The sequence below is a fragment of the Podarcis gaigeae genome (genome assembly GCF_964106915.1).
Source record: "Podarcis gaigeae genome assembly, chromosome: 1".
Classification (NCBI taxonomy): domain Eukaryota; kingdom Metazoa; phylum Chordata; class Lepidosauria; order Squamata; family Lacertidae; genus Podarcis; species Podarcis gaigeae.
The window spans coordinates 52112839-52138506 of record NC_139678.1 but is presented as its reverse complement, the minus strand read 5'-3'; the positions used below and the strand labels follow the sequence as shown (position 1 = coordinate 52138506).

The 25668-nt window shown below is 42.9% G+C and overlaps 1 protein-coding gene across 2 annotated transcripts in view; it reads left to right on the top strand.

The window, feature by feature from the left end:
• PRDM11 (PR/SET domain 11) overlaps positions 1 to 25668 on the top strand; it is a 45722-nt gene that overhangs the window by 3960 nt on the left and 16094 nt on the right. For both annotated transcript variants that reach the window (XM_083749623.1, XM_083749624.1), the window contains exons 2-5: positions 11608 to 11705; positions 13185 to 13288; positions 15674 to 15936; positions 17025 to 17092. In XM_083749623.1, the coding sequence (XP_083605749.1) occupies positions 11611 to 11705; positions 13185 to 13288; positions 15674 to 15936; positions 17025 to 17092 (530 nt within the window). In that variant the 5' untranslated portion in view covers positions 11608 to 11610. The remainder of the gene's footprint in view (positions 1 to 11607; positions 11706 to 13184; positions 13289 to 15673; positions 15937 to 17024; positions 17093 to 25668) is intronic.

Below are 25668 nucleotides of genomic sequence, written 5' to 3'. Positions count from 1 at the left end.
GGCCTCTCAAATGCATCTGGTTTGCTCTCCTGAGAACAGAACACTGGACCAGATAAGCATTTGGTTTGATCCAGCAGGGCTCTTTGCCTGATTCCTTTTCATTGGCTATAATAAGAATATCCATATTGGTCCAGGTCAACTTTATGCTGCTGAAGTGATTCTTCCTTTATGACCTATACTGTAGTTTAAACAAATCTTCATCAGACTGACTACTTGAGTCTAAGCCACACTGGAAAAGGGTGTGCGTAGAACTGTAGCCCCTGAAGGAGTTGAAATACTGTATAAAGGACAGATCCAAAAATGAAGTACACATGTAGCCCTAAGTAGTTGGATGAACTTGTCTGACTATGATGTGTGTATGAATGAATTGGCATTACCAGCTATATGGAAAGGGAATATACATGCTTAAGTTAGAATTAATTCTGTATTGGTGGTCAAGGAATTTGATTTATCCAGATTTGCAGAGAAAACGTGGCAACCAGAATTGAATTTTTTTTGTTCTGTGCTTGCTCAGACATATTCTCCATCATTTTTTAGGTTACATTTGTGCAGTAAATGCAAATCATCCTAACACCAAACAAATGTTTACTATGTTTTTGACACTTTCCGGTTCATTTCTAGAATTAAGTTGATAGCTTGTTGGTTCATATTTGAATTAAAAATAATAGTTAAGCATGCTACCATTTGCCATCTGTAGTGTAGTATGAAAATACATGCAATGGCATATGAAGAAGTGAATTGCTGTTTGGCATGGAATGCTTTTTTATTAGATGATTTTGAGGGATTTTGTGTTAAGGCTGTTGCAGAAGAAACAAGATCAGCATGTTTCATGTTGCAGTGATAAATACTTGGGAGACTGATTTTTATTCAGTGTTTATTAAGGTTGGGATCCTGTGCAGTTTACCCTCCCAGAACAAATCCCAAATAAAGCATTTGAGTAGTGGGAGCTTTTTGGCTGGAGTGGATGGGTGGGCAGTTCTATCCTAGTTGTGTATTTTCCACTCCACTCACTTCTCCATCTATATATAATCTCTGTGGGTGGGAAGGTGGTTGAGTGAGTGGTCTCTCTTGGCAGCTTAATCCACACCTGGACACCAGTTCTCTGCACTGCGGATCTGTATTCTAAACTGAGCATGACACTGAGAGCCCTGCTAGATCACCAATATTCTGTTCTCACAGTGGCTGACCAGATGCCTAAGAGACCTGAGTGCAACAGCGCTCTTCCCACTTGCGATTCCCAGCACTTGCTATTCAGAGGCACACTTCCTCTGAAATTGTAGGTAGAACATAGCCATCATGGCCAACTTTATTGAGACTGCCATAATCTCAATCAGATTAGAGATTAATAAAAAGAACTGTACCCAATCAATCTTGTTAATCTTTCTATGGTCTTTGTTAGTGTTGACCATGGCATGTTTACTAGCATACTAACAGTTTACGAACAGTCCATACAATGGACTGTGGGACATTGTTACAGTTTGTGGATGATAAAGCCCTTGGTGTACAGTGTAAAACTTGAAAGTAGCATTTCTGACCAGCTGATGGGACAGTAGCCAAATACTGTGTCCCGTCATAGCAAGGATTTATACTTTTGCATCTGGAGTTCTCTTTCTCTCATTCAAGCCCCGTACCCTCTCCAAATCTGCTCCAGAGGATTGGGGGAACCATGAACAAATTTAGGGGGCAGGTAGGGGAGGAGACGAGCTGATTGTATTGTGCAAGCAGGAATCTGTACACTGAGACAACATTCCTATAGTACTAGGTTGGATATATTCCTTAGTGTCTGTTGTAGAATGCAGTCTTAAAATGTGGAAAGTTGCCGCTGGTCTGCTGCTGGCAAGTCATGAATGTGTCCTCCAGTTTCACTAAGCCAAGTGGGACAGATTGTGCAGAGTCTCGTGTCTCTGCTGAGGCTTTGTCAATACTGCTGAGGCTTTGTCAATACTGAGCCACTTGGGCTTGCTGATCAGAAGGTTGGCGGTTTAAATCCCTGCGACAGGGTGAGCTCCCATTGCTCTGTTCAAGTTTCTGCCAACCTAGCAGTTCAAGAGCTTACCAGTGCGAGTGGATACCTTCCCACTGTGGTGGGAAAGTAAACGGTGTTTTCATGCCCTCTGGTTTCCGTCACGGTATTCCGTTGCACCAGAAGCAGCTTAGTCGTGCTGGCCACATGACCCAGAAAACTGTCTGTGGACAAACGCTGGCTCCCTCGGCCTGAAGCGAGATGAGCGCCACAACCCCATAGTCACCTTTGACTGGACTTGACCATCCGGGGGTCCTGTACCTTTACCTGTGTGTTTCAAAGTAGCAGAAAAGAGGAAGTGTTGGCTATTTAAATCCTAGACATAAATACACTTTTGCTATTGCTTACTTTACTTTTTCCACTTTTTCAGTGGAACTTTTCACTTTTCACTTTTTCACTTTACTTTTGTTACATTTTCAGTAACAATCACATAGTGTCTTTAACTTAGGGCTGGGCGATACCTGGTTTTCAACATTGTGATACACTACCAGCTAAACACCGCAATATACCGATATATCATGAAGTCTGAAATAAAAGTGGAGGTATGTTAGAGGCATTGGCTAGTTTCACAGTTTTCCCCAGATTGTGATTTTTGCATGATTCACAATATATTGCTAGGTCAAAAATTATGAAACTGATATCACAATATGGAATTCAAACTAGTTTTGGACAATATATTACCCAGCCCTAACACACATCTTGGTTTGTGATATATTGTCAGGTCAAATCAATATAACGATATGGACTTCAAAACTGTTTTGGATGCCCAGGCCTATTAACCATTCTAGTCCACTTTAGAACAGAAAAAGAAACTGACTGAGCGAGGCAGGTATACTTGTTTGCTAAACTGCGGGTCTGAGATAGGTATGAGGTAAGAAGGCAGTGCAGGCAATTTCTGAAAAGATGTAGAGCAGGTCTGAACTGAAAAACACTAGCATAGTAATAGCTTTAATGTATTACACTCAACATGCAGTACTTACCTATAAAATAAATATACAAGAGAGCTGCCATCTGGCCAGTTTTAAACCAGTCTGACAGCTTTTCTTGGCATTTTAAACATATGCTTAAGAGACACCCCCCCCCCCCATTACAAGAGAAGAGAATGGTGGCAAGATCTGATAATTATAAATTACTGCATTGACTGTTTTGAAGCATTTTTATGAAATTGACAGACAAAACAGTAAATTTGACCATCTCCTTTAGTTTCAGATGTGACACCTTTCTTTGAACAGGGTTATAACAACTTGCTGGTGTTAAGCATAAATCGTTGTGCTATTAGTAGGGGAATATACACACAACTCTGTAAACCAGATATAGCATGCAGTTGCTGGTGCAGAGTCCTGTATTGTAATAAAAAGTGTGGAAAACTTGCTACTACAATGCATCCAGTGACTGCTATTACAGCTACATCCCACTATTCCTCCAAGGAGCTCCAAGTGGTGTGTGTAGTTGTTAGAACTAATTTAAACTTTTGAATTCTCACATGTAATTCATTTTTTTTTAATCCAGTGGCATTTTAAATGCATTTGGGGCCTCAGAACTTGTGGAAAACTTACATTGAAATAGGAAGTGCAATGAGAAAAATCTGGGGGCAAGGTTTTTCAATTCCAGAGGAAAAAAGCATTGTTAAAAAACATGATGTGTAAGAAGGGCCTCCGAAAGTGCTCAATATGGGAAGGCCTCGGGGCATTGTCTGAAGGGGCTTGATGGTGGCCCCTGTGTGGAAACCAACTGTCAGGATCAAAGTTGCCTGCGAATGCATGCATGAATAGCCATGTGACCCTCTCTATTTGGAATATGTTTTCGTAAAGCCACCCATACAGTGGTACCTCGGGTTAAGTACTTAACTCGTTCCGGAGGTCCGTTCTTAACCTGAAACTGTTCTTAACCTGAAGCACCACTTTAGCTAATGGGGCCTCCTGCTGCTGCTGCACTGCCGGAGCACAATTTCTGTTCTCATCCTGAAGCAAAGTTCTTTTTTTAAAAAAAATAATATTTATTAAAGTTTTAAAAGTTACAAAAGGAAAAGAAAGAGAATTAAACATAACAATACAATACAATACAAAAACAAAGATACTACATAAACATAACAAAAACATTTAAGAAAACACATCCAATACTTTCAATGTTGTTATCTTTCATTTACTTGTTTCAGCGACTTCCTCACACCTCCCTTTTTTGTATTCCACTTCAATTAATTGTTTCAGCAAATCCTTTCCATCTTCCTCAATTTTCTGTCCTATAATTTATCTTAATACATTCTAACCTTATTTTTCCCTTTAATCCATTTACAATCTATTGTACTTAATTCTTTATAGCATTTCTGCTAAAGCCATGTAACTTCATTCCAACATCTTTCTAACATTCATTAATTTTACAATATTTCTGTAAGTAATCTTTAAATTTCTTCCAATCTTCTTCCACCGACTCTTCTCCCTGGTCTCGGATTCTGCCAGTCATTTCCGCCAATTCCATGTAGTCCATCAACTTCATCTACCATTCTTCCCGGGTGGGTAAATCTTGTGTCTTCCAATACTTTGCGATGAGTATTCTTGCTGCTGTTGTTGCATACATAAAGAAAGTTCTATCCTTCTCATCCTGAAGCAAAGTTCTTAACCCGAGGTACTATTTCTGGGTTAGCGGAGTCTGTAACCTGAAGCGTATGTAACCTGAAGCATCTGTAACCTGAGGTACCACTGTACTTTTTAGTACTGTCATGCTATTGATTTATCTGATTTATCACTTGTATTTCTGTTTGATGCTTTTTCATCAAAGGCAGCCCTGGAGTTTCTTGATGGTTTGGGACTGACCAGTCCCAGCAATCTGCATGGTAGATTGCTAGCATGGGAACTCTGTGTGCACTGCCATTGGAGTTCCATGAAATAAGTGTGGGATATAAATGAGAACACAGCAAGATGTAGACTGCTTCAAAAGTAATGGGGGAGTATAGCAGGAGACTTAGATCCTTGTTTTTCCACCCTATTCCAGGCTCTGTTTTAACTGATTTGAGAGCAGGGAGCATTCCAATCAGTTACCATATTGCTAATGTACTCTACAATGCATTTGTAGCATGATGGAGCTTCAATAAATATGATACTAAGGCACGAGGAAGGGAGTTGGCATGGTGCATTGTGCTTATTTGCAACCAACTACGGTATTTTGTTTTACACGGATGATGCTAACTACAAGTTGAGGGATATTCTGAAAAACAGTATATCCATATAAGATATAAACCAAATACTGCAAAAGGCATCAATATTATTTTGATTGGAAGCTTTGCAGCAAGCCTCAAGGCCCATGTAATCATGGTTGCAGAATTAACCTAGTCTTCTTTATCCCGCTGTCTCCATATCTCTTCAGCTTATTGAATAGCTTGGATTCTCAGATACCCAGGACCTGAGTAAGACAGGATTCCTGTAAGTTTAAAACCAGCAGCTTCAGTTAAACCTAGAAATAATTTATGATCAGCACTGATTCCCTGTTGAGTGCATGGCAAGACTTTAGGTAGGGTGCCCAGTTAAGCAAGCAAGAAGCTTAGATAAAGCACTTGCAACTGGATTAACACCTGGAGTTGCAAAAGCTGCCCATCTCAGTCAGATGAGCCAGGCAGAAGTATGCTGCAAGAAGACCAACAAAACTTTCTGAAGACACCAATGTTCTGTTAGTGCTACACACCACCCCAAAAGATTCCAGGGGTACCAGGCACACTTACCAGGGTCTCTATTTCCTTTTGGAAAAATCAGGCACAGCGGAGACTATGATGACATACAGTATGCTTTATTTACACATATATACAACCTGAAGCCTAGGTAGAGGAGAATCCTAGCATTCCCCCTATTATAGAGGGACTCCCTTGCTCTTCCTATAGATGCACATGGTAGGCTTGGCTTTAAAAGCAGAGAAATCAGCCATGCTCTGTGTCTCTTTGTTACAGCCCATCACATGGTGTCCTTGCTAGCTACCAGCAACATACAAACCAATATAAGTAACTGTTTGTGAGGTTTGGTTCATCAGTTGATTGCTGTGGTCTGTGATAACAGAAATATGACACATGAGCTGGAATTAATAAACTTGTGTAACTTAGTCTGCAAAGTTACCCTTCCCTCCCAACCTTTTTCTTGACGCACTTGCTCATGTATACCAATGTTATTTTTACAAGCCTGGTATAAATACTTTTTGGGTTTGGTGCAGATCACTCTCATGTTCTTGGCACTGGCAAAGGCTTAAGAGAAAAGCAGAAAAGAAAACAACGTGTGTTCATTCACTTTAAGTATCATATAGAGCTGCACATGGGAATCTATAACAGAAATGTGTTGGGCATCAGGCTCCCCCACTGCCATTGCTGGTTGGTTCCTCATTGGAGACTGACTGACCTTTAAGCCTTTTTAATAGTAGCTGGAAGAGTTGATGAAATTGGGAGTTCTTATGCTGGGGAGCACCTCACTTCCCAAACAGAGGTGCCTCCTCACCCCCCCCCCACAAGGGCCTGGGAAGAGGATGCCGCCATCCTTAGTGGTGAATGTGAGCCTAGCACCTTGGCAGCAGTGGGTGCCGCTGGGCCTGCATGACTAAAAGGCTCCCCTTTGGCACTGGGCACTCAGCTCCCAGGCAGGCCTTGCACACAGCAAGCACAAGAAAGACCAGTGTCCTGCCTGCCTGCCCAGCCTCCTGTTTCCCCATCCATTCCCACCAGCAAGGGCTGTGGGGCTGGGCTCCCTCGCTCACTTGCTTGCTTACTCCGAGGCTGCCTTAGCTCCTGGCAACCAGCACATCCCGGTCAGCCCAAGAGGCACCATTCACTTGGGGAGCGTGTAGCCAGGGCTGCTGCAACAAACAGCTGTGCAAGCCTTTGGGAGGCAGACATGAGAGGGCAGCAGAGGAAGGGAGGAAGGAAAGAGGGATGGAGGCCAGTGTTGCCCACGGCACCCCTGACCATCATTCAAGGCACCCCAGGGTGCCACGACATACTGGTTGAAAACTACACCAAGGGTTTGAGACTCATCGGCTAACCTCACCTGGTTTACCTCTCTCTGACACCTGCAAGGCCTAGCAATAATAATAAAAAATAATAAATTTAATTTATATCCCGCCCTCCCCAGCCGAAGCCGGGCTCAGGGCGGCTAACAACACTAAAACAGTGTTGAGTAATATTAAGGTCTTGAGGTATGTATTGTTCGTAATAAATTTATTTATGACAGCCCAAATAGGAATATGATGCCAAAAAGAATAATTAACAAAAGTTCGACAAGTTGCAGGAATGGAGACATCAGTGTTTTAAATGAGCGTGAGAGAGGAGGACATAACCGTTTGGCAGGCCTTTCCGGAAAAGATACATTTATAGATACTGGAACGGGAAAGATTTTGTTCCCGTATTAGACCATACCTTCAGTGTTGCATAAACTATTCTGTTAAGTTCTCGGTAAACTAAATGTATGGCTTACCTTTTTAAAAGGTGTTTTTTCTCTGCATAGCTATTTTTGGAATATAGTTTACCTTTGCTTCAGTTCAATGAAGGTTTGTTTTGAATATATTTCATGCAATCTCTCCTCTAAAATCTGGCACCAGATTCAGGGTTTTCTGATAAGACCAGAATTGGCAGCAGAGGCATTGGAGAAGAAGGTGGAGGAAGGGGGCTTGGCTTTTTAAAATGGAAACCTTGTATTCAGTGTTCTCACTAGTTTCGAAATGTCCTTTGGAAGAGTTTCAAGAGCCTTTTCTACCTTGAATTGTTTGTGCCAAAGCTTGTATCTGCAAGAAGCGTTGCTGTTTGGAATGGAAGATGCCAGAGGAGACCCTCCCTCCAGAAGCTATTGCATGCACAGAATGCTTCTTTTTCTTTATATCGCTATTTCCTTCCACTGCTGCCGCATTGCATTTCATGCATCTAGCATGAATTCCGTAGTTATTTTTCTTTTATATCTTTTAGATATTTTCTTTTAGATATTTTCTTTTATATATTTATATCCCGCCCTCCCGGCTTCGATATAAATAAAATTTATTATTATTTATTATTATTATTAAAAAGGGGTAAATTGCTACTGGAACCTAAAGGGTGTTGAATCATTTTTGCTCACCATCTTCAAGGAGAAATTATTGCTAGGCCTTACAGGTGTCAGAGTGAGGTAAACCAGGTGAGGTTAACCGATGAGTCTCAAACCCTTGGTGTAGTTTTCAACCAGTGTGTCGTGGCACCCTGGGGTGCCTTGAATGATGGTCAGGGGTGCCGTGGGCAACATAGAATCATAGCATTCTGGATTTGGAAGGGACCCTGAGGATCATCTAGTCCAACCCGCTGCAATGCAGGAATATGCTGCTGTTCCATATAGGGATCAAACCTTCAACCTTGGCATTATCAGTGCCACACTCTAACCAACTGAGCTGCCAGTGGTGAATTTTATTATTTCAGTTGGCAAGTGAACACATATTTGCATGTTTTGATAATGGGTTGCCAGAAGGGTACACTGGGCTGGAAAGGTGACAAGGCTAGTATGTGTTTCTGCAAACTACAGTGGTACCTCAGGTTACATACGCTTCAGGTTACACACTCCGCTAACCCTGAAATAGTGCTTCAGGTTAAGAACTTTGCTTCAGGATAAGAACAGAAATCGTGCTCCGGCGGTGCAGCAGCAGCAGGAGGCCCCATTAGCTAAAGTGGTGCTTCAGGTTAAGAACAGTTTCAGGTTAAGAATGGACCTCCGGAACGAATTAAGTACTTAACCTGAGGTACCACTGTATTGATGTATTCCTGGCTGCTATTTGAAATCATTCCAAGATTGATTCAAGGTACTGAGTGTCATAGGAGGGTGCCCAGATTCTTTACAAAAAGAGGGGTGTGTGTGTGTGTGTGTGTGTGTGTGTATGTGTGTGTGTGTGTGTGTGTGTGTGTGTATGTGTGTGTGGATATATATGGCTGACTTTCCCAGGATCTGCCCGTTTCCTGGAGAATATGTACAAGCTCCTCACTTGTACATTGACTATTTGCTGCATTTTCTTCCCACTCTTGCTCCAAGGCGCTCTGGGCATTGTGCATGGTTGTCCTCCCTGCTTTCCTACATCAAAGGGTTGCTGTGTATCTCTTTTATGAGATACAGAGAGGAACGTAGGAGCTGCCTTATACCGAATCTGGTCCAGAATGGCAGCAGCTGTCCCAAGATTTCCAAGAGAAGTCTTTTCCAGTCCTACTTGCAGATGGCATTATTTGTTTATTTTACTTTCTTTATTTTTTCAGTTTCAAAAACCACTTATAGTACAAAATCCGCATATAACCCCACCCCCCAAGAAACACCCATTGCATATACAAAGTAAAGGATACAGCCAGACATTAAGCAAGGTTGTCAGGCAGGTTAGGGTTGCTTATAGCAGTGAAGGTCTCCTACTCTCCATCTTAACAGGTTGTCCCAGAGTGAGCCACGGGTAGCTGGTGGCAATTGTCCTTTCTGGTGTACTGAATAAGAATGTACCATGCTATTTCAAAATCAAATTTGGTCTTTGGGTTCCTGAATGCTGTAAGATGGCAGAGTTTGAACCTTGAATCTTTTGCACACAAAACTGGGTTCTTACTATTGACCTGTGGACCTTCTTCAAGGTCACCCAGTAAGCTACATGTCTTAGTGGGATTTTGAACTTGGGTTTCCCAAGTGCCTGTGACATGAAGGAGTTGCTGAGAGTTTTGTTAAACAGTACCCTTTTCTGCTTTTTTGTGAAAACAAAGGAATGATAGGTATAATTTTCAGAGCTGCTTTGTCTTCATATGTGTGCACTTCAGTTAAATTCTTGCCATATGGAAAGGAACAAGCAAGAAGAAAAATAGCACTCAAGAATTCAGCATGGGAATCTAACTTACTTAATTTTATTTTTGGCCAATTTGATGCTAGAAGGAATTTAGACTGGGGAATGTGGGTCAAAATGACCCTGTGCTGGTGCAAGCTGTCCAAAGGAAGCTGTCCAAAAGAAGCTCCAACCATGTAGATTTACCAGCTCTAAAAAAACATCAGTTATACTATGAGATCTTTATCCACTAATGACTTAACCAAAAAAGCACAATGGAGGGAAGGGAGGCAAATATTTTACCTTTGGTGTTTTATAGAAAAGAGTTCTTGGCTTCCTTCATTTTAAAAATAGGAGATGTTTCTATACTGCAGTGGTGTTAGAAATCCAGTATTATTAAGCATTATTGAGGCCCTTTTTTAACATTAGCAGGCAAGAGCTGCTGCAGTTGCAGGGGACAAATCCACATTGCTGCACCATTTCATGCTGGTGTTTGCATTCATGGAAACAGGATGGAGCTACAACCATAACTTCCAGTGACTGTGGCCTTTCAGTGTTACCTAGCGGCACGGGAAAGGGCCATACTCCTGTGTCACCCATGCTACTCAAGGTAATCTCAGAAGTACCTGAACAAAAGATGAAACTGATGCCAATGTGTTATTGCATTGTGCTTACTCCATTCCCATCCTGATGCCATTGTATTGAGGGTAAAACTTCAAATTGGAAGTAGAATGATATGTAAGAACAAGCTGAATTGGCAGTTATTTTATATCTTTTAAGGGCAGATCAACAAGGCAGAGTTCATAGCTGTTTCCAGCATCACATATTTAATGTGCATATTGTAGTAAGTCCCTGTCTCTCTGCAAAGTTGCCTGTTCAGAAGTGAAGCAAGCATGTGTTCAGCTCTTCAAGTGATGCTTGCATGTGTTTGTATTTTCAAAATAAAACATCGTGAGTTATCAAAAGTTGTGTTTCTTTGTACCTCCCTGCCGAGTCGCTGATACATAAGAGCACATGAGGGACAGGTTTTTTTTATACATTTATTTGCTGTTTTCAAAGGATTTTTTATCTTGTCTCAGCATAAAGCTATGCAGGCAACTGCAATATTTAAAAATAGATGGCAATTGAAAAACCTCAGTTGAAACTCGTAAGATGACAGCAGAATTAAAATGTCCATTAAAGCCAAGGCAGAGGTCAAATCACCCATTATGAGCAAAGATAATGATGATGAACATAATGATAATAGTTATATTATTTATACCCTGCCCACCTGGCTGGATTGCCCCAACCACCATAAAACATCAAACATTAAAAACCTCCAGAGACAGGGCTAAAAGTTGTATAGTTATTTATCTCCTTGACATCCGATGGGAGGGCGTTCCTTCCTTTGCCATGTGGCTAAAAACTGAGATTAGGTGCAAGTTGAGTTGGGGGGAAATATTTTACTGTCAGGGCGATGCCACTGACAAATCCCAGGTGGCAATCAATCCACTTGAAGTAGACTATTGAAATCAATGGTCTTAGGTCTGCTGCAAGTAGGATTAACATTGGATATCACACTATCTCTGGTCACCACGGCCTCCCCTCTGAAGCTGATGACACCTGGAATAGAGCCTCGGAGGAAGATAATAGAAAAGGTTCATATGAACCTTTCATATGTCCTCAGGCCATGGAACAGGAGTGCCTGGGAAACTGTTTGGGAACTCGGTTGAAATATCCAGTGCCACCCTGAGAAAGACAACCCTGAAAGGGGACCTAGAAATCTGGAAAGTGAACAGAATTATTGACCCTTCTCTCCATCTTTGAATTTCTTACAGAACATGAGTGAAAAACTGAGCGATTGTTTGGGGGAAATGGTAACTATCAAGACGGAACCGTGCTCTCCATGCCAGGAAGACGAATATGGGCAAATCTGGTAAGGAGATTTCAAGCCAACTCTGTGGAAACCCCTTTCCATATTGATATGCTTGCGAAGGAGCACCTTTGCATCTTCCATGGGCTGTGTGCCTGCTAAAAACATTTTTGTTTGGACAAAGCCTACCCAGATATTTAGAATGTTGATGCATGTTTTAATCTGTTTTTCGTTCTTTGAATTGTTATTTATTTATTTACTGTTGATTTTTTTTTAAAATAAAAAAATATATAGACCGCTTTGAGGTGTTTTGGGGTTGTTGTTGCTGTTTTACTATCAAGGGGTGCATAGATTTTATAAAATAAAAAATTAAATGGGCCATCACCCCAAAACACCAAAGTCCTTTATACCTGTGCATCATGGTTTTGCCCCAGGAGAAATGTCATAGCTTCATAGGAACACGGTTTTAAAAACACTCCTCCTCCGTGATTCATGTTTCACCTATAAGCAAGAGCGTTTTAATATGTTTGCATTGTGATTAGAGCTGACAGCACAGCTAAATTCCTGCATTTCAGGGGGTTGGACCTGTGTGGTCCATTTCCAACTCTACAGTTCTATGCTTCTATGATCTAGGACTGTGCAAACAGTGGATCCCAGGGCGACACAGCCTTCTGGATCACCATTTGAGGAGTCACATCCTTATTGCCCTGCTTAAGACTGTAGGAGCATGCTGTAGTGCTGTAATTCACAATAAGTGCATGCTTACAAATTGAAACTTCTGTTTTTAATATCATCATGAAAGTGTTTTAATGCTTGTATGCGCTCAATGTTTTTTCTTTGCCATAAAAGCCAGTGTTTACTCACTGTGTTTACTCCCCCCATCCACCCCACAAAAAAGGGCTTGCTGTAGTGATTGTTAAGGTAAAGGTAAAGGTACCCCTGCCCGTACGGGCCAGTCTTGACAGACTCTGGGGTTGTGCGCCCATCTCACTTAAGAGGCCAGGGGCCAGCGCTGTCCGGAGACACTTCCGGGTCACGTGGCCAGCGTGACAAAGCTGCATCTGGCGAGCCAGAGCTGCACACGGAAACACCGTTTACCTTCCCGCTGGTAAGCTGTCCCTATTTATCTACTTGCACCCGGAGGTGCTTTTGAACTGCTAGGTTGGCAGGCGCTGGGACCGAGCAGCGGGAGCGCACCCCGCCGCAGGGATTCGAACCGCCGACCTTTCAATCGGCAAGTCCTAGGCGCTGAGGCTTTAACCCACAGCGCCACCTGCGTCCCGTAGTGATTGTTACTAATACATGATTTGGTGGTATGCTCAGTAGAAGCCTGGGAAGGCCAGTATATTTCAGAAGAACTACATCTGTTGAGTAAAGTAATACAGAAAACAATAGAGAGGCATTAATTATGGATAGTCCGAAAGCTGATGTTTATTTTTTGTCTGGATGTTGATAAGAAATACACTTGCTCTCTTAAACATTTTTTTCTCATCCCCTTCCCAAATGTATCTCACACTTGTGTTCTCTTCCTTTCTCATCAAGTTCTGGAAAGGTTGACTCCCAGTCCGTGAACATAGAGCATAAAAAACTGAAAGGAAAGCAAGATTTGATCATGTCCAAGAGTTTTCAGCAAGTAGATTTCTGGTGTAAGTATCTCACTGGTGAACAAAATGAATTGTTGTATCATTTCCCCCCTTAAGCCTTCAGAAGGGGGAGAAAATTGTCTGTTGCAACCCCACCTGCTGAGCCGGAAGAGCTAAGAGAGCCCTTCTTTTTCAGTGCTCCTTGTGTACTGGAGACAGTTTTAAGCATGTGCAGGCATGTGCCGTGGTTCAGACTGGTCCTTGGCACCAGCTGGCCTGTAAATAAGGCTAGCGGTCAGAGGTTCCAGAATGGAAATTGAGTAGAACCATTGATAGGCAGACACACTGGCATAGATTCAGATACCAAAGAAAATAATCCTGCCTCCTTTGTGCCCTAATTTGTCTGGCATATTTGCCCTTTAATCCTCAGATCTTATTTATTTATTTATTTCAAATTAAATTTCTCTCCCACCTTTCCTCCCAAAGAGGTATAGGATGGCAAACATCAGGCAGCAGAACAATACCGTTTTGTTTCTTATAGAAGATTTGTGTTACACAGCAGAGAAATGCCTCCTGTCCTCTGCTACATGTAACACTAGCCGACATGAATAGAAATATGCTCTTAATCTTTCTAGGGAACAGCAGAGCCCAACCGTGAAGGAGCTAAATATACTTTATCAGGAGGGACATAACTCAATAATGTAGCTAGCTTTTATTTTAATTTGGTTCTGTTCCCAACATCACAGTTTCTCGGGGGATGTCATGGTGGATCCTTGGCAGGGATGCTGCAAAACTTTGGTTATATTATTTTTGCTTTTGCTTTTGCTTTTGCTTTAAATGTGTACATTTCCAGTGCCTGAAATCTGTAGTCCATACTGGCTGAATAATGAAAAGCAAGAGGGTGCATTCACCCTGCCAGAGAATTATTTACTAGTCTTAATTTCACAGACTCATATATTTGGAGGGGATCTTATTGTGGTCCAGCTCCCTGCTGGTCGCAGGAAATCCAGAGCAAATGGCTGCAAATGCAGCAAGGGAGAGCCCACCCCTCTCCCAGGCAATTGGATCCATTGTTAAACTGCTCTTACTATGTATTAAGAAATCATCATCCCCTTCACTTAACCCATTTCTCTGAATTATACCTCTCCCTCCCCGCTCATCATTTGTACTCTGACTTTTATGCTTAGAAGAAGTGAGGTGACATTGGCTTGGTTGCTGGTCAGTTTGGCTGACTATATTTTGGCCACCTACATCTGGGAGGAGAAGCATAACAAATCCTCTCAAAGGGAAATAATTCCCCCTTTAATAGAAGACGTCCATTTCACCCTAGATTCCATCTCTCTAACTGTGCCAACCATTAAAAAATGTTCCCCGGGGAAATTCTAACGGTATTGTAAGCAAGAGACTTGGGGCCAAGGGTTACCATGCCCTCTGCGATCTCCCCTGCTCACCGGCATGGATTTCTGAGCAGTTGCAGGACTGTGTTGTGGGCCTCTACACTACGATGAACTGCAATGCAGGAAGTTTTAAAGGAAATGTTACCTAGGAAGTGGTTGTGTGAATCTGCTCTTGGAAAGGAAAGGCTATGGGGAATGCATTACCTCATCCAGCAAGCAGCAAGTGCCACGTTATACAAAATCCTCTGGCCCCAAGGGCCCCTGCAGGCAGCCACAGATGAAGGTGTGCTCCCCTCTCTCTGCCCCAACTCTTGGTAAGGAGAGCTGATGTAGCTCAGCCTCACAGCGGTGTCTCTGTGGTGTTGGCAACAGCTGGAGGCCCAAGCAGATGAATTTGGTCTGGATTACAGAGGTCAATTTGTGGGCAAAAATTATAAATGCTGCTTTGCAACAGGGGGTGGATTACAAGGTGTTTTATTATTTTCCCCTGTATGATTCTGTGAATTATGCCTTCTAGGAAAACCTTTTCAGTGGTACTTTGGTTTTTGAACAGAATGCTTTCCGGGAGTCCATTTGACTCCCGGAACCATTTGAAAACCAAAGCAGGGCTTCCGATTGGCCACAGAAGCCGCGCTGAACACTTGGCTTCTGAAAATCGTTCAAAACTGGAACACTCACTTCCGGGTTTTCATCGTTCGGGAGCCGATTTGTTTGGGAGCCAAGGTGTTCGGCTTCCAAGGTATGGCTGTACTTTTCTATGTTAACATCAGGGCTGAGCTAAAATTACTTTGCCAGCCAGCTGTCAAGGACAGGGACAGCCAGGGACTGCGCACTCACCTCTTCCCAAGTCTCTGGACAGCATAGGTTCTTCAAGGCTGGGAACTGCTTTCACAAAGCAGTCTGCAAAACTTCCCAAAGCTTAGAATTTTGATGAGAAGTTCTACCTCGCCAACAAGTTTGATGTGACCATCAGAACCTACGAAAAATAGTTGCATCTCTTTGACAGTATTCCATGGCCCGGAGTAAAATCTTCTTTCCTCTTGCCCTACAGTCTGTGAGTCCTGCCAGGAGTATTTTGTGGATGAATGTCCAAACCATGGCCCGCCCGTCTTCGTGTCGGATGCTCCAGTCCCCATTGGCATCCCTGACCGAGCTGCTATGACTGTTCCACCTGGCATGGAAGTCGTGAAGGAGCCCAGTGGAGAGCGGGATGTACGCTGTGTGAACGAAGTTATCCCAAAAGGTCGTATTTTTGGACCATATGAAGGGAAGCTTTCCAGTCAGGACAAATCTGCAGGATTCTTCTCTTGGCTGGTAAGTATCTCAGTGGTGTGGCTGTGGAGGAACCATTGAGTTCAGTTCTTCAAAACTTGAGCTAAGAAAATATGTTCCCATGGCTCAGTCACAAAAGGAGCACTTCCTGCTTGCAGCCAGGTTTAAAGTGCAGACTAGAATGGAATACAGCTGTACCTTGCTTTTCACAACTTACCGTATTTTTCGCTCCATAAGGTGCACCTGACCATAGGGCGCACCTAGTTTTCAGAGGGCAAAATCAAGGAAAATAATATTATTCCCCCCCCCCCAGCTCAGGGAGCAGCCTGTCCGCTACTCTTTGGGGCTGGGGGGTGGGGGAACCCGGTTTCCCCCCCGCCCCGCCCCAAAGAGCAGCTCAGAGAGATCTTCTTCTTCTCCCTGCTTCTGCGGGAGGTGGGGGGAATTCCCCCACCTCCCGCAGAAGCCCACAGGAGCCGCGCCCCCTTCAAGGAGCGTGCGGCTCCTGCGGGCTTTTCTACGAGGAGGGAGAAGGGACTGAAGCGGCCAGTTAGTCCCTTCTCCCTCCTGGGGAAAAGCCCGCAAGAGCCGCAGGGGCTTTCCTACCTGCCTCCCCCCTGCATTTGCTCCATAAGACGCACACACATTTCCCCTTACTTTTTAGGAGGGAAAAAGTGTGTCTTATGGAGCGAAAAAGACGGTAGTTCCCGAATGTTTTGGTTCCCGAATGTCGCAAACCCAGAAGTAACTGTTCTGGTTTGCAAATTATTTTTGGAAGCCGAATGTCCAACAGGGCTTCTGACTGACTACAGGAGCTTCCTGCCAGCCCATCAGAAGCTGCGATTTGGTTTTCAAACGTTTTGGAAGTTGGAACAGACTTCCAGAACAGATTCCATTTGACTTCCAAGGTACGACTGTACTAAAAGTCTAGAGCAAGATTTTTACTGTTGAAGCATGAGTCCCTTGGAAACTACAGTTCTTCTGTAGGCTGTCTCCCAGTTCTCTCCCAAGCTAAATGGTAATTCTGCCCAAGAGATAACTTAGAAGTGATGCTTAGAATTGAAAGTAAATTGCTACGTATCTTTCTTCTGGTTGTGTATCCTCCTCCCTCACCTTTCCTCTCTCTCCAGATTGTTGATAAGAACAACCGCTACAAATCCATAGATGGGACCGATGAGACTACATCAAACTGGATGAGGTGAGTCTAGTTCTTGTCTATTTCACCTCCCACTTCCTCCCGTGGGATTTAAGCCCTAGGGGAGGAAGGCTGCATGTTACTTACATTCTTTGTGGTTAGTGCTTTGGAAATGACTGCTGCCTGCCTGAAGCTTTTGCTTTCTGATTTTATCACTCCGTATTCTGGCAAGAGACAAACATTTCCGTTTTCTGATCTGCTTCGGCATTTGAGTCGTCAGGCTACATTTGCAGCAAAGAGAAGAACTTGGATCAACATTGACTCCTCCCAAAGTGGCTCATTGCTTCTTTATTATTCTTTATTATTTGCTTTTCTGTGTTTTTAACAAAATTTGTTGGTTTCCGGGGGTTGTTGGCAAATCAAGAAAAAGGAAATTCTCCCTAAGCCATCTTGTTTGGACTTGCTTGTTTATTGAAATTTGTTGTCTTCCTCGTTGGTTATAAAGGCACGATTGGAGAAATAGAATTCATTAGTGTGTTTGGTGCATCTGCAAAACTAGGAACACCCACAATACAGTGGTACCTCGGGTTAAGTACTTAATTCGTTCCGGAGATCCGTACTGAACCTGAAACTTTTCTTAACCTGAAGCACCACTTTAGCTAATGGGGCCTCCTGCTGCTGCCGCGCCGCCAGAGCACAATTTTTGTTCTCATCTTGAAGCAAAGTTCTTAACCCGAGGTACTATTTCTGGGTTGGCAGAGTCTGTAACCTGAAGCGTATGTACCACTGTATTTTTTTTTCTTATTGCCTGTCACTGACAGTTGTGATCTGTTTGTTCCTATTGCATTTTAAATTCGTTTTCCACTCTGCTCATGTAGCACAGAACAGGTTAACCTATTTTAAGGTGTTCCCGCTTTCTCATTCCCTAAAAGACAGCTTTTGAGAGAGACAGGTGTGTGTGTGTTTATGTTTGTCTGTGCTACTTACAAACCTGGCTCTATAGCAACAGAACTTAAAACACATTGAAGACACTAATAATGGTGTTGAATTTTCCTTTCTTTTTAAATCCATGCATATATTGTGTTTTCCCCGCCTATACGTTGGTTAGTTTGTGACTTAATTGTGTTATAGGTGAATCTAAATGAGGCCAAAGAATTATTAACCTAGCTGTGCAAAGCAATCCAGCTGGGAATTTAACAAGTTGATTATATACTTGGGGAAAAGAAAAGGGCAAGCCATCTAGATGTTATATGAGCATTACAAACAGTAGCCATAACACAGTGCTGCAGTGTGGAGTGCTTTTGTCCTACCCAGCCTTACCTTTTTCTGGGTAATTCCATTCCATTCCCCCCTACTTTTCTACACTCCTCCCCCCAAAATAGACACTCTTGTCAATGATCATATTCTGTCCTCATTGTGCTGCTTCTTGGGCAGCTGGTTGGCCACTGGACTAGATGGGTCTTTGTTGATCTTATGCTCTCATTTATCCCCACACCCAGTCTCCCAACATCAAGTGCTATGTGATTATTATTGGGATCACAGAACTGCAGAGCTGGAAGGGACATCTAGTCCAACTCCCTGCCATGCAGGAAATTGCAACAAATAAAATTATTATTAGTAGCAGTAACAGAAGTATAATGCCCTGTAGATACAGGTACAGTATACAGAAGTATAATGTCCTGTAGATCTCAGGGTGGTTCATAACGTAAAATTACAATATAAAAGAACTTGGATAGGTGAGCAGCCCTACCCACATGTCAAATGTGACCTGCAAGGGGTAGGGGTGATAAGGATTTGGCTCATTGACCACATCAGGTTCCCCACCTCTGCTATTGCTTGCAGAATTGCTTGCAGAATTCATAATCTATAGCAGCAGCTCTCTAGTCAGCAGCTCTTCCAGCCCTACCTGGAGACTGAACCGTGGTCCTTCTCTACCATTGAGCTATTACTCTACTCCATTCCAAAGATTATTTTTGTACATGGTGGTTTTATGTGCTGCTGTTGTAAAACTTGTTCCCTGTTCTCCTTGAAAGCTTTTTTTAAATTATTTTTTTTTTAATAAAAAAAAAGGCCTACCCAACAACCATTTACGCTAACGGTTCCTGGCCATGAATACTGCCAGCTAATTAGGTGTTGTGTCCTGTTTTGATTGTCCTGTAATTTGCTCCTGGTGGATCTCTTAAACTTAAAAAGAAAAGAACAGATGGATGAAACTCTAACTAGGGCAGTTAAGCCGATAAGAAGCTGCCTTGTACATTTTCTAAGGGAATTCCTTTATCCTTGTGTTCTGCTCATTCAATTTGCAGATGATACAGAAAGGAAAGCTTTAAAACACTCTTGGATAGTAGAGTGTATTGACGAAGCAGAGAAGTGAAGAGTGTTTATTAGAGTTGATTTTTCAGCTGGAAAAGATGTCATAACGCTAATACCCTTCGGCAGCTTCAGGTGGCAGGCCTAGGCGGTCGAGGTGACCATGTCCTCTAGAAGACAGGAGAAGTCAGGGCACCACCTGCACCTTGCTTCAAAAACCAGTCTGGAATTTTAAAATCCATTCGTAGGTTATGTGCAAACTCCTTTAAGTGTCATACGCATCAGTGTTGTCTGAACTTCGCTACAGAGTGTGAAGGCACTTTGACCCCCCTTCTTAGCTTGCTGCCCCGTCACTTTTGTGCTCTCAAATGTTCTCCTGTTGTAGCTGGCTGTATTTTCCTCTCTTTCCTTTTGGGATGCTTTTACCACCAAAGCTATGGAAGGAGAGATTGGACATACAAAAAGTGGAATCTCTACTGAGACGGGCAGCTCTGATTGAGGGTGGAGAAGTGCAGTGTGCTTCTTTTGCACCAGCAAAGGTGAACAAGAAAGCCACCCACTGCCTTTCAGCATCAGACCAGGTTGCAGTATTTCAGTGATCACTGCATGGAGCTACACCCATTTGAGATGGTTGTCTTCCTAAGAATTGCTCAGATACGAGACAGTGGTGGCTAATCGTGTATCTTTCTGTTGTTGATTTTTGCTGCTATATTTTAGCCTGGTAATTTGTATTTAAACGATTGGATCGTTGCTGCTTTTATGTTTGTAAGCTGCTTTAAGCAACTCCTTTTGCAAGAAGTAGGGAGAAGGGTATACAGTATTTTAAAAATAAATAGAACAGTTATTTTATGGCTTGCACTGTGTAAGGGTGATCCAGAGTGCTGAAACCATAAAATAAGTGGAAAAGATAGCTCTGACATAACATACAGGGCCCTTTTAAAAACAGTAGCTAAGTGGGCCGGATGCCCCCTGCCCTCCCCATGATTTCTGTTGTGGTTCAGATATATTTTAAAGAAATATATAGCTTAAGAAAATTTAATAACCAGACTGAGGCTGCAGTCCTAATCACTAGGGAGCAATCCCCATTGAACTCTGCACAATGTCCTTCTGAATAACGAGGTTTAGGAGTGTGATTTCAGTTTCCTTTAAAACAAATGGTTATAGCTGAGATTTAGATTCAACAACATGCATAAAAGTTGTTCTTTAGACCAAATAGAGCATAGCAAGTTACCCAAGGCCACTAGAGCCAAAACATACAGATTGTATGAATAATTCACGTGTGTTTATCTTATTCTTTCCGCTTTTGTATGCGATGAGCACCTTACGCTCCATAACATGGAGGAGGTTATGCTTTTTTTGTTTTGCTGAGTATTTGTCATGTATGCATGGATGGGAAGTCTCAATTGGATCCATGGAGGAAAAAAAGGTACATATGTAGCGTACAAGGTAATAGGATATAGCAGAAATATCATGGGTACCTGCTAAATTAGTAGTGTGAGATGGTCCTGAGATAGCTGGTGGAAGTTCTGGTGTCAACCTGCAACAAAAATCTTGCAAAATGTTTTAGGGTCCGTGTGTGTGTATAGAGGGAATGCTTTCTGCAGGAGCTCTCGCAAAGTTGTCTACTGTTTTTCCAGTCCCTTCTGCCAAGCCAAGTTGTAGGTTTGGTTCCTCTTACTATCCCACTCTTCCTTTGTTTCTGCTTTGTCTCAGCCCCTTTTACTTATTAAAATCCACTGATAATATCTTCAGCAAATACAAAAATGGGGGAATTAATTGAGAGAAACTTAGTAATACCCATTTTAGAGGTTCTTGAGTCACAATCGGATTGCTGGACTCAATGACCTCTCTTTTAAAGAAGTAAATCCATGTAATTTGTTCTGTATCAAAGAATATGTGCTATATATATATATTCTTTTGGAAGAATGATTGAACAGAGCCTCCAAATACCCGTTTTAAGTGGAAAGATTACATTTTTTTAAAAAAGAACATGGTACTTGTGTATGAATTCCTCCCCCCCCCAAAAAAAGCCCCCACTTTCTGACACTTTCTACATTTAGTGGTGGGAAATGGAAAGCTTTTTGTGAATAGAGGAGAGAAACCTTGGCAATCTGGGAGTGAATGTGCAATTGGTCGTGTATCTTGTTTGTAATGGTTTGGGTGCTTCACATTGATTTCCTTTTACCCGTTTGTGCTTTGTGGGATATTGAACTCAAGGAACATGACAGAACGAAAGAGGAAGCCCAAGTTCTCCAGGGAGGAGCTGGACATTCTGGTCACGGAAGTGACTCGGAACGAAGCCAGGCTGTTTGGAAGGGAGACGATACGTCTATCCCACGCAGACAGGGACAAGATCTGGGAAAGTATAGCCAGGAAAATCACATCGGTGAGCCAGGTCCCCAGGTCTGTGAAAGATATTAAGCACAGGTGGGACGACATGAAGAGAAGGACCAAAGACAAACTGGCATACATGCAGAGGTCCCTCTCCAGTCCCAGCAGCCCGGGGAGGCCCTCGGCCATTGTCCTGACCGCCCACGAGAGAGCCATCGAGTCGACGCTGCATTCGTCACGCCAGATGCACGGCTTCCGGAGAGCGGATCTGGACGTGGTTGACAGCCCATCAACCAGCTGTAAGTATTACCTCCCCCCTGGTCCCCTCCTGAACAGATCAGTTCTGACCAAAGAACTGTATGTATTGCACGAAAGGTCAGCCCTGCCCTGCTAGTGAAACTGTTATCTCTGGTTGGCGTTTCCTGTTGCGCTTTGGTTCTCTCCACCCTATTTCCTCCCTCAGCCTTGGGTTAGGAATAGATTGTAGGGAGCTGCACCTTGAATGAACTGGCATGAGCTGTGCTACTTCGGTCAAGTTGGCAAAAAAGGGATAGGTATTGTCAGTGCCCATGGTCTGTGGAATGGCAAATGTGAAGATGCTTGGAAGGTTGTGTGCACACATTGACGGAGGGAAAGGGAAGACCAAATGTTTGAACCAAATCTTCATCCTTAATAAATCCAATATATGGGTCACTAGATCAGTTCACAAGCTCATAAATGTGGATATTTCTACATTGCGCAAAGGTGGTAGTATGTGGAGTTGGCGTATCCATGGGCAATTTGTATGAGCAATGCCATTGATCTTTCCACCAATGTACCATGATCAAGGGATTGCCAAAACCAATCTTACAGCGTGCAAATGTGTGTACTTGAATCATACAGTACTTCATGTCCTATCAAGAATTTCCACATTTGTGATTATGTGATCTAGCCCTGGCACTTGTATATACAAAATGGTGCTAGGGTTTTGTCCATTTTAACATCTTACCAGGTATTCGTGATATTCAGGACAGCCTTTACAAATGTAGGGTAACAACTATTTTTCATTGCTCTTGTGGAAACAAGAGATTGGCAGTATGCTTCTGGCTTGCAGCTTTTGATCTAGTAGACTAAACCTGAAGAAAGTTCCGTAAGTGCATAGGCTGCACTTATCAAGGTCTTCTCTATTTTTCCCTGTTCAACAGGCAGCACTATAGTTTAGGCTTATAAGGCTCAGCTAGTCACACGGCAAATATAATTAAGCAGTGGGAGAGGTCTATGACCCATTGCCTCATGCTTAGCCTTAGACCAGACCACTAGCAGTTCTAAATGCTAGCCACTCCAACATAAATTCTTGCCATAAAACATCCAATGAGATATGGCCAAACTCCTACTTGTTGGCTTTATTATTCTGTACTAGTGTTAAACTTCCTCTTCTGGATTATATTTGATAAAAAAGGAAAAGCATGCAAAAACTGCACTAAATCACGTTTTACAGTGGTGAAGCCTCTTGACCCTGATATGGAAGAGCTTTGGTGTGTGCAGAAACTGGAAATGTGGTGTTACCACTTGAGAGCTGCTTCCTGTAAACCAAGGGAATGGGTAGAGGATATCAGTGTGATGCCTTCTAGATGTTGCTAGACTCCAACTCCCAGCATCCCTTAGGCTTGGCCATGTTGGCTTGGGCAATATCTGGAAGGGCACCACACTGACTATCTCTACTACACACCCACAGTGGCTTGTGCCATTGCATGATACTGCCTAGTGGTATCTTTCCAATATTGCCTTCTTCAGTTGCCATTGGCTTTCCAAGATTCTGACAGGGGTCTCCCCTTTCCTTGCCACTGATATCCTTTATTGGATGGTACCTGGGACCTTTTTGCAAGCTAGAGCCCTGCCACTGAGCTATGGACTGCTTTGGGATTACTAGTCCCTTACAAATTGACAAAGATTACTTAATGGTGGATGACTCCTCACAGGAAACGATTCTCTGCAATTGCTACTGCTGAATGAAATGACTTTGGAAGCTCTTAATATAAAATCAGTATGTCATGGTGGTGGTTGTGTACACTTGAAAGTCTACCATTAACTCTCCTCTTATCTCAGGAAGTGCATAATTTCAGTTTTTTTGTTAGCATTTTTGTGCCCCAAAGAAAAATCTGTATTTGACTTTGCACCTAGTGACTTCAAAGCAGTCATCTTAGAGAGATGCTAAGCAAAATGCGTTTCATAAATGGACATTTACATTACACAAGAAATTCTTTTTAAAGGAATCAACGCCATAGTCTATTCCTTAAAAAAATCTCTTTCTGCATTTTACCAAAATTCCAAGTTGAGTGCTTGCTTCTCCTCAACTTATTGAAATAGAGATTTTCAGAAGAAAACATTCATGTAAATAATCTGGTGTTTTCTGTTTCTGTTTCAAGCTGACGAAGATGTGGAGGTGCCCGGCCCCTCACGGCAACACCACTTTTCATCACTGCAGAGGCACGCAGAAGAAGCTGACCTTCTCTCCATACCATCATACCTTCATTCTTCTTCTCTGTCAGATCACTCGGATGTTATTAACCAAAGGCAGGAAATGAGGCAACCAAACCCATGTTCCCAGTCCTCCTTTAGGCCCCCTCGGCCCTATGCCCAAAGCCCACCCATCTCTGGCTTTGACCGCCAGCTCTTTGACACCCACATTGAACAGACGGAGCTCTTCAGGCAGTTCTGTCAAGAGCTGGTAACAATCCACAGAGACATGGCAAATAACATGCTTGTGATCAGCCAGAGGATGTCTGACCTGACTGGGCAGGTCAGCCAGATGTGCCAGACCTTGACCAAAATCAAGGACGAGCTTCAGACTTTGAACAAGGGTCAGGTTCCCAGCACTAGCCAGGTGGCAGCACCAGTGAACCCTTCTGAACCCAAGGCAGGGAATAGCCAAAGCCATCCCAAGCAGACGCCTCTTCCTCGGACGACTAGGTCACGGAAGAGAAAGCACCACTTCTAGCTCCCTTCGTATTAAACAGGAAAGAGTAGCTGATGTTGGGTTAGAAAAAAAATCATTAGCATGACTATTGGGGAAGATCAGTGAGAGTTCCCTATAAAGATGAATATAAATTATGACAGTTTAGCAGTAGGCTTTGCTCTGTGCACTTGGAAGCGCAGCACCTTGCTTGCCCGCCCTGTATTAGAAGCTGTGAACACCTTAAATACGCACAGGAGAAATTTAATGGCTGTCTTGCTCTATGGAGTCAAGGTGCACATAGATTTGTTTCCTTAACCTTTTATGCTCAGGAAACGTTACTTAGGCTTTGCATTTAAATAATTGCACTTAAGGTAAAACAATCCACAAATATATGCTCCCCCCGCCCCTTTTACTTCTGCAAATGCACTATGTGGATCTAAGAGCTGTAAACGGACTACATTCTTTGCCATAGTTAGCTATTGTGGTTTGGGGTTTGAGTACTAAAGCTGGGTAGATACTGACAAAAGGAGGGACCTGGAAAAATAGGAAAAAACAATGCCTGCTTCTGAATCGCGCAGAGCACCACCCAGCAGACTGGACTTACTCATCAGCTTTTTCTGTCAGGTAGCAAACGCAGTTCTGGCAGGTGTCAGCCTCTTCAGGCCTTTAAGAGGCGTTATCTAGCAGAAATTGGTAACATTGCAGTCCATAAAAACAAGTGCATTCTTTTGAAAGTAACTTGCACTGAAATCAGTTTGCTAAACCTGCTAGAAACAAGTTTTGGATGAGGTAAACCACTGGCCAGCCTGCTAATTTTTCTACCTGGTCATGCCAGACTACATCTTCAGTTCTTTAGGATATTCATAAGAGTAGTGCAGTAATCCCTCAGCTTAAATGGGGGTTACGTTCTGGGGATTGTACCTAAAGCCAAAATTGCATATAGGCAAAACACATTGGGTGTAATGGTGTGTGGAATTGCCAAACCTTCTTTTCTCCTGGATGCCCATCCCCCCTTCCACCCATATATGTCAAAGCTGAATGCACACAAGTTACCGGTAAATGT